This window comes from Haliotis rufescens, unplaced genomic scaffold, assembly GCF_023055435.1.
Source record: "Haliotis rufescens isolate VD_foot unplaced genomic scaffold, xgHalRufe1.0.p SCAF_7, whole genome shotgun sequence".
Lineage (NCBI taxonomy): Eukaryota > Metazoa > Mollusca > Gastropoda > Lepetellida > Haliotidae > Haliotis > Haliotis rufescens.
This window is the reverse complement of record NW_025964361.1, coordinates 39,752,592-39,765,331: the sequence shown is the minus strand read 5'-3', so window position 1 is coordinate 39,765,331 and position 12,740 is coordinate 39,752,592. Positions and strand designations below refer to the sequence as shown.

The 12,740-nt window shown below is 39.8% G+C and overlaps 1 protein-coding gene across 2 annotated transcripts in view; it reads left to right on the top strand.

Moving 5' to 3' along the window:
- Positions 1–10,897, top strand: part of LOC124144206 (inverted formin-2-like) — a 29,719-nt gene extending 18,822 nt beyond the window's left edge. For both annotated transcript variants that reach the window (XM_046513497.2, XM_046513498.2), the window contains exons 10-18: positions 273–388; positions 1,183–1,347; positions 1,927–2,184; positions 2,421–2,599; positions 3,644–3,764; positions 3,999–4,163; positions 5,067–5,175; positions 6,214–6,525; positions 8,307–10,897. In XM_046513497.2, the coding sequence (XP_046369453.2) occupies positions 273–388; positions 1,183–1,347; positions 1,927–2,184; positions 2,421–2,599; positions 3,644–3,764; positions 3,999–4,163; positions 5,067–5,175; positions 6,214–6,525; positions 8,307–8,920 (2,039 nt within the window). In that variant the 3' untranslated portion in view covers positions 8,921–10,897. The remainder of the gene's footprint in view (positions 1–272; positions 389–1,182; positions 1,348–1,926; positions 2,185–2,420; positions 2,600–3,643; positions 3,765–3,998; positions 4,164–5,066; positions 5,176–6,213; positions 6,526–8,306) is intronic.
- The last annotated feature ends 1,843 nt before the right edge of the window (positions 10,898–12,740 follow it).

Below are 12,740 nucleotides of genomic sequence, written 5' to 3'. Positions count from 1 at the left end.
ATGTAGTCAAACTTGTGGTCCGGTGGTCAAAGCTGCCACAATTATTATGGATAATATAAAGAATAACCTACTCGCAACTAGGAATTACAGAGTAGGTGCTTTTATGAAGGTTCCACACCAAGGAAATAATCTGTAATTCCTCATTGCTCAAAGGGTTTTATCTCAGTAGTGCCTTGAGCATTCATTTAGAATGGTGAATGGAATGGCATGTTATGAATGGGTGATGTTTTTGTTGACATGTCCGAGATTGCTACCATGCTTGTGTTACACAGAGAGTCACCCCAGCTGCATCTGGCAGAAGATCGAGAACATCCCGCGGATACAGCCGGACTACAGCCACATGGAGGACATCTTTAGTGAGACACACGTGTTTGAGGAGTACGAGGAGGTACAGGTCACTGGTTATTTGTTCATAGGGGTCGCACATTGTGGTAGAGGGTCACAAAGAAACTGGACAATCACTTTCATGCAGGGATGAAACATGTCCAACCAATGCACTTGAAAGGGCATGAATACCTGTTCCCACATTGACCACTGGTTGTCTTGTCTTGGGTTCATTAAAATACATGTCACTGGAAGGCTGCTGAATTGTGCCCATGGCTCAATAGAGTGAGGTCAGGTGAAATGGGGTTTAACATTGTGTTCAAGAAATACTGCATGCACAAGACATGTGACTCTACGCTGACCAGTCCTTGTTTTATCCGCTTTATACGTCACTATATAAGTGCAATAATCTTGGAAGCGACGTTAAACCCCATTTCACCTCACCTCGCCTTATCCGCTTAATGACAAGCACTGGGCAAGGTAACAACAAGTACCACTTTTTAACATCTTTTGGTCTGGCGCAGCCGGGGATCCGACCACTGATCTTCCACTCTCCAGGCAGATGCTCTAACCACTAGTCCAAGGAGCATTTGAACTCTAATTCTGAACCAGTTCTCTATGCTTCGATTTTGTCTCTTTCAAGCAGTACTAGCTACAAACAAAACAAGGTTATATCTAGTCCTCTGGACTTGTATTTGAAAAAAAGTAATTCTAGGACTGCTCACTAGACCAGAGATGGAAGCTGTGTTCTAGCACTCTGTATCATAGACCTTGGTATATGAAGCACTAATAAAATCTTATGTGAATGCCTCTTGCTGCATATCTGTATACACGAGGATGCTCTTGTCTTTCACACAGGTCCCACTGCTGAGTCAGACCTCTAGGCTGAACATCAACCTGTTCATCAACAGACTGGAGGTAGAACCAGAGGAGCTTGTGAGGAACCTGATAGATGGAGAGCCATCTAGTCTGACCCTGCCCATGCTGAGATACCTCACAAAGATTCTCCCAGAACATGAAGAGGTAGGCCTAGTGATACTCTAAACTGCGAGATCACAGGTTGACCTTAAAAACATTGGATAAACAACTATTGTTGCAAAGGGTTCTACTGTGGTCTTCGGCACTCTGTCAAGTGCAGTGAAATATTGTTGCCCAGGGCCCTGTTTCATAATGTTATTGACCCGTGAAGATCCAGTTAGAGAATAGGTCTTCAGCAACCCATGCTTGCTGTAAGAGGCGACTAACAGGATCTGGTTGATGCATGTCATTGTATCTCAATTGCGTAAATCGATGCTCATGATATCAATCACTGGATTGTCTGGTCCAGACTTGATTATTTACAGACTGTCGTCATATAGCTGGAATAGTGCTGAGTGCAGCGTTATTCACTGGATTGTCTGGTCCAGACTTGTTTATTGACAGACTAGGGTCACATAGCTGGAATAGTGCTGAGTGTGGCGTTAAACAACAAACAAACAAAATCATAAAGTTATTGTTGATGTAACTCCTGTAATTTAAGATAGACTTATGATAGTCATAGCGCTAGGAATTGTAGGTGTACAATGGCAACCTTGAGATGATGTGTTGTATTCCTGCGTTCAGGTGCAGATGTTGAAGGCGTACAACGGCAACCTACTTGAGCTAGGTCTAGCCGAGCAGTTCCTGCTGCATCTGTCAGACATCCCCAACTACCGCACCCTCATCAACGGCCACCTGACACGGGCAGAGTTCACCTCCAACATCATGAAACTGAAGACAACACTGACAGCCATGGTGGCCAGCTGCAAGTTCGTCCTGTCCAGCTCCGACCTCCGAGAGTTCCTGCAGCTGGTGCTACGTGTGGGGAACTTCCTCAATCATGTACGTCTCATGCATCAATGTCTTCTGTTATCAATGCAAGACAACATTATGAGGCTCTTTGTTTATTATTTTTTGGTTTAAAGTTCTGACGACTCAATGTTTCACAAAAGTTTTTTCTCCTACCTGCAGGATCTGTTTACCAGTTTTAGTTGAAGAAATATGCATTGTTAAACAGAACTATTTGACTTTTTAAAAACATCTGGATTATAAGATGACATTGGCATTTGTTCCAACAGAGTAAGTTCAACGGCAACGCTGCTGGGTACAAACTGACAAGCCTGGACCGTGTGAAGGATGTCAAGTCCTCTGTCCTCAACAAGACGTTGATGCACTACCTGGTGGAAGTGGCCACAGAGAATGATGACTCAACCCTCAGCTTCCTCACCGAGATCCCCAGACTGGAGAAGGCTGGCAGGTAGGGAGATGTTTCTTGTTGTCCACAGGTCATATGCTGATGGTCACAATTCATATTGTAATGGGGCGGTGGGGTAGCCTAGGTGTTAAGGCATTTGCTAGTCACGCAAAAGACCCAGGTTAATTTTTTTGCAACATGGGTACAATGTGTGAAGCCCATTTCTGGTGTCGCCCTGCTGTGATGTTAATGGAATATTGCTATAAGCGGTGTTAAACCGTAATCACTCAGTCATGTTCTATTGGCCACATCTCATGTTCTGATAGCCACAGGCCATGTTCTGATGGTCACAGCTCATGTTCTGATGGTTACAGGTCATGTTCTGATAATCACAGCTCACGTTCTGATGGCCACAGCTCACGTTCTGATGGCCACAGCTCATGTTCTGATGGCCACAGCTCACGTTCTGATGGTCACAGCTCATGTTCTGATGGCAACAGCTCATGTTCTGATAATCACAGCTCATGTTCTGATAATCACAGCTCATGTTCTGATGGTCACAGCTCATGTTCTGATGGACCGCCTCCGTGATCTAGTGGTAGAGCCTCCACCCGGAGAGCAGAAGGTCCGGGGTTTGTTACCCGGCCACGTCATACCAAAAGACGTTTAAAGGTGGTACTTGTTGTTACCCTGTCTGGCGCTCGGAGTCAGTATACTGTGTCTGTGTGGGGTATTCATGTTAAACTACGGCATGGTATCTCAGTGTGCTTAAATCAACATGCCTCAAGCCCAACGACAACTTATTGAAACAGAACTTTTAGCAGAACTGTAGTATATCTGGATAAGATGCACTTTGAACAATTGACTTGCCTTTGCATGTGTTTGTGACAAGTGCCACTGGTGGGTCAGGATACACTCAAATTTTTGTGAACAACTGGTATCATTACTATTTGATAGTGATTCAGAAATATGCTCATGAAAAATTCAGAATTGTACAAAGGACTCTTCTTTTAGCAAAGATTTCTTATGGTTATCAAATGAGGTTTATCGCTTTTATTAATTAATTTTTGTATTATTGTTTATGACCATGAATGTTGGTGGTTGCAGCTACTCCCCAGAGGACATCAAGAAGGATGTGACGAAGATGAACCAGCAGCTGAAGCAGTTTGTCCAGCAGCTGTCCTCAGCTCACCCCACCATCCAGGACGTCTTCCACTTCTTCATGGAGGTAGGTGTCAGTAAGAACTGAAGTGTCCTTCACACACGACAGAAAAACTTTGGGATTATCTTGACCCGCTCCGTGGTTCGATCCCCATGGTACTTCTTACTACTCAAAAGAAGTTAAAGAACACTGATTGTTTTCATCTGACTCAAGTTAATCTCTCTGGTGGGTATTGCAAACACGCAGCTTCCAATGGTGAGTGTTCCTTAACTTGTTTATATATCTTTGTTCTTGTAACAGGATGTGAAGCGAGACTTCCGTGAGATGCAGGCATCAATCTGTGAGCTGCGGAGTCTCTCACACCAGATGGCAGACTACTTCTGTGAGGCGGAGACAGACTTTGACCTTCAGGGCTGCTTCAAACATCTGCACGCATTCTGGAAACAGATCCGGAAATGTCGTCAGGTGGGCAAAAAATGTTCAGTAGTTACCAAAATATCCTAGTATCTAATGTTCCCGAAACTGTAAGAACAGAAAATATTTTATAATATAAAACTTTGTCCAAACGATTTCTCTTAAACTATTCAGTGGATTCATCTCAAACTTAGTACATATAATGGAGGGGTTTAGTCAAAAGAAAAAAAATGTTTTTATGAATTTTCCATTTTTTTATGAATTTTTCAAACCCTAACCCTATCCATTATTTAATTTCAAACAACTGACACACTTGGCGGGTCGGCACTTTTACCCTTGTTTGACAATGGTTTATGCATGTAATATATCTGTTTCTTAAGCCTTGTGTTAGGAACAGGTTGGAGTTTCATCAATGATCAATGAAGATGATTTTTTCAAATAATGAATCATTGATTATATTTACCCTGTGGGGTTTTGGGTAGAATAGGTTCCCAGGAACCAATGCTGGTCATAAGAGGTGATTAAATGGTTCGGAAGGTCAGGATCGGTGACTTGGATGATTGCGTGTCATCGTACCCCAACAGCATGGATTATTGCTCACAATATTTGTTGCAGACATGATTATTTACAGGCCACCGTCCTGTAGCTGGAATATTGCTGACTGGTGTTAAACAACAAATATACAGATGTTGATTTTATTTGGTTGATAATAATTTGTAAATTTTCCTGTTATATTTGAAAGCACATATTTTTATAATGATTATGATTATTTGAACTTTTCTTTAAATGTCTTATTTGTTGCATATTAATGATTATGTTTAATCTGTAATTAAGTATGTGAAATGAATGGCCTAACATGATACTTAATGAGTAAATACAGTTAAAATCAAGAAGTCAGGTTGGGCATATTGCAAGGAAAAGAAAGTCTTTTAATTCTAAATATTATTTCTTTAGGAGAACAGTTTGTTTGGGCGTCAGGAGAAGATGGTACAGCGTCGTAGTGACGAGTTCAAGACCAAGATCAAACACAAGAGGCTGGCGCTAGAGTTTGGGCAGGAAGCTAGTAAGATTCTTGTTTATTAATTATGTTTCCTGCAGTCTTAAATTTCCAAATTTGGTGCTTCAGTGACCAATATGATGTCCTATATGCAATTCCCTATGTTCTTGTGTTTGTTTTTAACACCTGTCTGGCCATTGCATGTGTTTGTGACAAGTGCACATGGCTGCTTTAATGTGCCATCTGTATAGTAAATCTGTAATTCTCTTGACTGTTAGAAAAGGATGTTTTATTACTTAGTTTTAAACTTTGAAAAATTGTAAAAGAAATTATTGAAGAAAACATTTTAGAGAGTGTATTAGATTCAAAATATGCCTATTTGACATCTTTTTGTTTGGATTTTCGTAACTTTAATTTGAAGAGTTATGTTCAGGAAACTAACCTGAGACAACTCAATTTTGTTTTTGTTTCTTGACCATGTGACACCTGCTACTTGTCATATTGACCTTTTACACATGAAGACTGATCTATCTTTATATAAGCGAGAACCTGTGAAGATCTCTGTTAAAATTGGTCTTTAGCAACACACGCTTATCATAAGAGGCAACTAACTGGATCAGGTGGTCAGGCTCACTAACTTGATTGAAGCATGTTATCGTATCCCAATTTGCTTAGATCGATGCTCATGATGTTTAAGTAATATTTCCAATTCATCTAATAATATTACAAATCTTAATAAATAGTGATAAAAGTCTGTTTCCACACTTTAAATGTACACAGATATCCAAGTTAGAGAAGAATAGAAAGCTACAGTTCCAGGACACTATCTCAACATATAAAACTACTTTTACAATTTGTGAAAGTAGCGACTGTGCTTGTTGTAAGAGGTGATTAACGGGATCGGGTGGTCAGGCTCTGTGACTTGCTTGATGCATGTCATCGTATCCCAATTGCGTGAATAATGCTCATGATGTCAATCACTAGATTGTCTGGTCCAGACTTGATTATTTACAGACCGCCGTCATATAGCTGGAATTGCTGAGTGCGGCGTTAAACAACAAGTCATAATATTTTTGTTATAAAGGACTGATTTCTGTATTTCAGAGGCCAGCTCTTCCATGCGAGAAGACAAGAGGAGAATCCTTGAGAAGATCCTCAATGATCTTCATCATGCGAACTTCACCCCAACAGTTGCATCCCTCATAGCAACACCGCAGGCCGAAGTGACGAAGAGGAAGCAGTTCCTTCCAGCACAGAAAGAGCTGAAGACCCCTGAGAATGAGTTCCACCCGCTGGACTTGAGTCGGATCAGTGTGGCCGGAACGCCGATGGTGAACCGTCCGAGGAGTGAGGCGTTCGATGACGACTTCCCCAACTTCGGTACCAAGGTGCCACAGAAAGTCATGACCAGTTCAGGTACGTGGTTACTGTCAGGGTTTTAATGCTGTCGAATGGTTTGTATATTTTCTGTAACATGTGGAAAGAGGTTAATTTTTTAATTGATTTTTTAAACTTTAAAGTCAATGACCTATGATGCAATTTCTGCTGCTATTTGTTACTTTTTACCAACAAGTAATGCGAGTTTGATGACTGTTAGTGTAACCGGAGTGGTTTATGTGAATGAATCACCAAACGCAGGTTGATTTGTTGATGCCAGTTGTTTTAATACAAAATAAAACGGCCCTGTGAAAATAAATACACAGAGTTACAATATGCACAATACGTACACATACAAATAAATCATTACATTATAACTTACTGACAAACATTAGAATCTTAAATATGATTATATACATTGTTATGATCAATCATAGTTAGCATAATTAGTTTTGTCTTACTGTACTGTAAATATTACAGGAGATTTATCATATAATAAATTGACAAACATAGTTTATCAATAATAGGTGAATGATGATAAATGCATTAATACATAACACACAATTAAAGTACATATCACTATAAATACATACAAAATATAAATGTCCTCACCAGGTGTATGGCACTGTGCCCTATGATGTCACAACATCAGATATTTGCTTTACAGGGACACACCTGAACATAAATATATATAACATAATTACAGTGTAACATATTACATCAATATGTTTACATCCTTAGGTATATACAATAACCCTAAAATATATATTCTAATTACTCACCTCATCATACAGACATACAGACATACATTCATACATGTGCAGCTAGGTGCAGAACTTTAATTTACAGGTAAATAGCTCCAGTCTATCAATAAATGTACTCATTATGCTTAGTTACACAATAAGTTAAGTAATATCAACATGAAAATGCTAGTTAAGATTATCTATTATAAACATACTTACATAAGGTATTTAAGCAAATTTAGCCTAACTACATTTACCTGAATACGATGACTGATATGATATATATTTATCACACCTAACAATATAAGCATTATTAAAAGAAGTTAAGAAACCATACATATGCACCTTAACAAACTCTTCAAAGCACTAAATAAGAACACATAAATATACAATTCAACCAAACTAACCTGTGACAATTGTCTCAATTATATCAGCGATGAACCGACTACTCCATACATAATCAACTACAATAATAAATTATTGCTCTTGTTGACCGCTTATTAAATATTATTCCTGAAATGTCTACCGCACATTTTGTCATAAGGCTACAACATTCAGGTTTTGAAATGCAAATCTGCTATTATTTATGATCCACAATTTCACTGTGCAAAGTTGTGTCACCTTGGGTATCCTATGATCTTAGGTTTGAATCTCTGGTTAACAATCAGGGCGGTGGGAATAGTGGTTAAAGCGTTTTGCTCGTTACGCCGAAGTCCCGGGTTTTATTCCCCACATGGGTACAATGTGTGAAGCCCTTAGAATAGGTCAACCCATGCTTGTCGTAAGAGGCGACTAATGAAATTGGGTGGTCAGGCTCACTGACTTGGTTGATGCATGTCATGATATCCCAATTGCATCTATAGATCGATGCTCATGTCAATCACTGGATTGTCTGGTCCAGACACGATTATTTACAGACTGCCATCATATAGCTGGAATATTGCAACAAACAAGCACTCACTCGCTCTGCCAGCAAAGGCATGAAAGATGACAGCAGCTGTAAGGACAAATGTATTTCCTTAGGTCCCCTTGATGTAGAGTTTGTTCAACCAGAAAGTATCTTTCCTCTGTGAACAGAGAACAACCTCCTGGATGAAGATCCAGTGTGGATGAAGCGACCTACAAAAGTGAGCCTGCCGAGACGACACTCGCATTATCGAAGTCGCAGTGACCTTGGTGAGTCCATGTGTGGCACCACGAAGTGGGTGAAATATGAGGAGATCAAACTAAAACAGAATCACACTGAAATCGGACAAGCTCCATTAGCCAAACCTGAAAGTTGTTGTACCCTAGCAACCCTCCATCTTGAAGATAACGGCAAATTCACATATCAAGAAGAAATGTCTGTTCATGATGGACCAATGCTTGTTGTTCCTAAATTAGATGGCAAACAATCAAGAAAGCTGGAAAAGAGGTCATCAATTAGTAACTTCTTCAGCAAAATCTCTCGTCGGGTTCTCCGTCCGAAGAACGTGAACACATGTTACAACACCAACAACTCTTCAGTGTTCATGGATGATGGAGGTACAAAAGCATTTCAAAATGGCCGCCGCTATTCTTCTGAGAACAAGGAGAATATCAGTGGTGGACTGTCAAAGAATGAAATGGCGTTGGAAAAACGGTATGCTGAGAGGGAATATCGGCGCTTCAAGGCTCAAAGACAGAAGTGCAGCAGAGAAAAATTTACATGAGTTGAATTGCCATGACATGACACTTGTCAGTGCTGGGTTACAACTGTTGCTATATGTATATTTGACATTGATGGATGTAATTATTCTTTGTAGTGTGCTAAAGCTCTTTGGTTGTGTTCTGAAGATCTTTTGATGTTATGTGCTAACGTCTTTGGTTGTACGTGTTGTGCTAAAGTGTAAACGACAACCTATTTTTTATGCATTATTGCTTAGATATAGATATGACTTTATTCTCCTTTGACAATCTTTGGATTCTCTGTCTCTTGTCTTTTAGAATCTTATAACTTTTTTTCTCACTTTTTTCCTCTGTATGTATAAAGGGTGTACATTTACATACAATTTAATTTATTCATGCTTGTGAATTATTTTGTGCTTGTGCTTAGTTTGAGTTTGGCCTGTTCAGACCAAGGCCTTATTTCACAAAGCGTTCTTAGCGCAGCAGCAGTCGTAAGCCCATTGCTGAAGTATTAGAGTTACAATCACCTTAGCGTTAAGAAAGCTTTGTGGAACAGGGTACTGTATTTATTTTTGTTCAAAACTTGTCATCTTCTTTTACAAGTTTGTGCAGCACAGATGTCATTAAGGAGATATCGCTACAATGAATTTGCATCACAATGTTTTGTAGACCATCAAGATGTCATCTGTTATCATTACATAACAATATAATGACATCACTAATCTTTCTGCCACTGAAGCTAGTTTATATAATAGATGTGGTTGTTGCACTCAAGACACTGGTTATTACTGTTTTATAAAATGTTGGAAGAATTATTTTGGATGATAACTAGAAACTCACCTTTGTGTCTTTGGATATGAAATATATTAACACTCATTGATAAAAATTTAAGCGCCTTCAAGTTTTAAACCATCGACTTGTGTTGATATATTTATCAAAGGACACTCAGGTGAGATTCTCCAGATAGCTCTGTCTGGTGCTTAGTGTGGTGGTACTGAGGCAGATACACTACTACAATATGTTAAAGGGGGACAAGGCTCAGGTTAAATGGCAGTCCTTGCAAATTTGACATTGTACTTGACGATAACCTTGAATTTGATAGGGCACTATTTTGTTTCTGTATGTGGTGTTGTCATCACTGGTCCAACCATATTAAAACTACATGTACCTGAAAATATAATTGGAGAGTTGGTTTCTTCCACTCGACCTTGATATGATGACATCTGGTACATTTCTACAGCTCAGAGACCATATAGCAGTAGAAACCATCTACCAGTGTATGGTCTTTGTACAGCTGTAATTTCAAAGAAAGGTTGACAGACTATTTCCACGGACCTATATATAGGTCCGTGCTATAACCAAACTATACATATTATGGCTCTCCATCTAACAGGGGCGGTCTGGTAGCCTAGTGGTTAAAGCGTTCGCTCGTCATGCTGAAGACCTGGGTTTGAATCCCGACATGGGTACAATGTGTGAAGCCCATTTCTGGTGTCCCCCGCCGTGATATTGCTGGAATATTGCTAAAAGCAGCGTAAAACCAAACTCACTCACTCACTCTCCATCTAACACAAGTTTTAACCTGGGGATGCAAACACAGGAAGTAGAATGTTGCTGTTACACAGCAATCCATACCGTATATCCTCGATTAAGAGCTGGACAGGATTAATGAGCGCCTGGGCTGGGATAAGGTATTAAAATAAGAACCAGCCACTAATAAGGATGGGGTCGTTGGCTAATAACTTCTCCCTGTTAAATAGGAGTACCACTAATGTTATGATTAAGCCATCTAATGAATATGAGCTTGGACTCTCACAGGGGACAGGTCAAGTAAACTGAAATTAATAAGGGCCCTGGCTCTTAATTGGGGAAATATGGTTTGTAGATGTCATGTGGAATACGCACATGACTGTCGTCACATGAAACTACTTGTAGCTGAATGGACAGATACTACTCAAAAGAAGTTATAGAACACCCAATTTTTTCATGACTAGTGGGGACACGGGTGGCCCAGTCGTCTAAGGTGCCACGATTCGCTGTGCAGAGTTGCATCCCTTGGGCACGCCAGAAACCTATGATTGTGGGTTCGAATCCCGGTTTGCCCCGATTATGATTCTAGGTTTGTCAGCACCATACCCGTGCTCGTGGGTTTCACCAAAGTGGTAAACGTCTGAGACCTGCATCACTTCGGGCTTTTTGCCCACATTAAGCTGACACGCCGCGATATAACTGGAATACTGTTAAAAGCGGCGTAAAACCCAACTCACTGACTCACTCATATGACTAGTTGATTTATCATGACATGACAGATTGACTATAGTCATATTAAAAAGTTCTTTAACTTCTTTTGAGTAGTATATGTCATAAACATTGCTACCATATATGTACATATTTCATTTTAAACCCTATACTAGTCTTTACATTTTTGTTTTTTTGTCCTTAATGGCTGTTTCAGCTATATTATACTGATGGGGGAAAGTAAGGGAACACAAATTAATATATCACTTCATTCGTGACCAACTCGTGTTATTCCGGGACAAGACGAATAACGACTCGTGCCCCTCTCATGGCCATTTTTGCGACCAGGTTCCGTCTTAGCGCAAACGGGCATACCTAAAACAATTGTCAACCAATTGCGTAATGGTTCACACATTTTCCCTATATATTGTATATGTTTCAGATGCAATTTAAAGCGCATCGGGACGTGCGGAATTATACAGTATGATTGAACACATTTATTTGTGCCTTTGGTATATTTTTAGATGCAAGACATATGTAAAATCAAAATTATTTCTGAGGGATTCTTTGACGAAGAACTTGAAATCATACGTTCATTCTAATTGGTTTGTCGTATTTTCTCACATAACATTCATCGATAGGGGGACCAGTCTTCTTGCAAGTTACGGAAAGGGGCGAGTGGTGACGAATGATATCACTTCTGTGTTCAAAATGAATGCTCCATGTACATGAAATACAACACCGGTAGTGTCTGATGTGGAGCTACATGACTTTAGACATGGTCTTTGAATGGGAGATGTCACATGCTGTGTCAGTATATGTTCCTTTATTTCTTCCCATGAGTATAAGTGCTGGTTGTGATGATGTGATGTGATGCTGTCAATTGAAGTTGAGGTGGCTATATCAATGTTGTGGAGAATAGTACAGGGATCTATCTAGACCTGCTTTGAGGCTGATTTTTGGCCCCAAGTCGTCAGCAAATGTCTGTAAAAATTCTCAAATTGGAATTGCAAAGTTGTTATATAGTTGTCACTAATGTTATGGCTTTGTAGAAGTAGCTTGTAGTCACTGACCAATCTCTCTCTCTCTCTCTTTCCTCTCTCTCCCCTCTCTCTCTCTCTCTCTCTCTCTCTCCCCTCTCTCTCTCCCCCTCTCTCTTTCCCCTCTCTCTCTCCCCCTCTCTCTCTCTTTCCCCTCTCTCTCTCTTTCCCCTCTCTCTCTCTCTTTCCCCCCCTCTCTCTCTCTCGGTCTCTCTTGGTCTTAATAATTGCAGGAATATTAAGACAAGGTTCTAAAGGACTTTTTGTGATGTATATGTAATATGATGCATATTACATAGTAGCATTTAACTTTTGTTTTGACATGTAAAGGAATATTTTATTTCATTAATAATTACCGTAATATTAAGCCAGTAATATGTTGCATCCTAATTCATAACATTTTAAAGAACAAATTTTGTAAGCAGAGAAGAATATGACAGTCATTATGAACCGTTCTGTGATCACCTTACACATTGATTATTTTACTGAGCGTTTATCATCAGATGTCTTAGGGCATTGTTCTGCAAGATGGTGTCTTCTCTGGGAGTTTAATTGCAGTTGCCATGGTGATCTGAGGGCACATGTT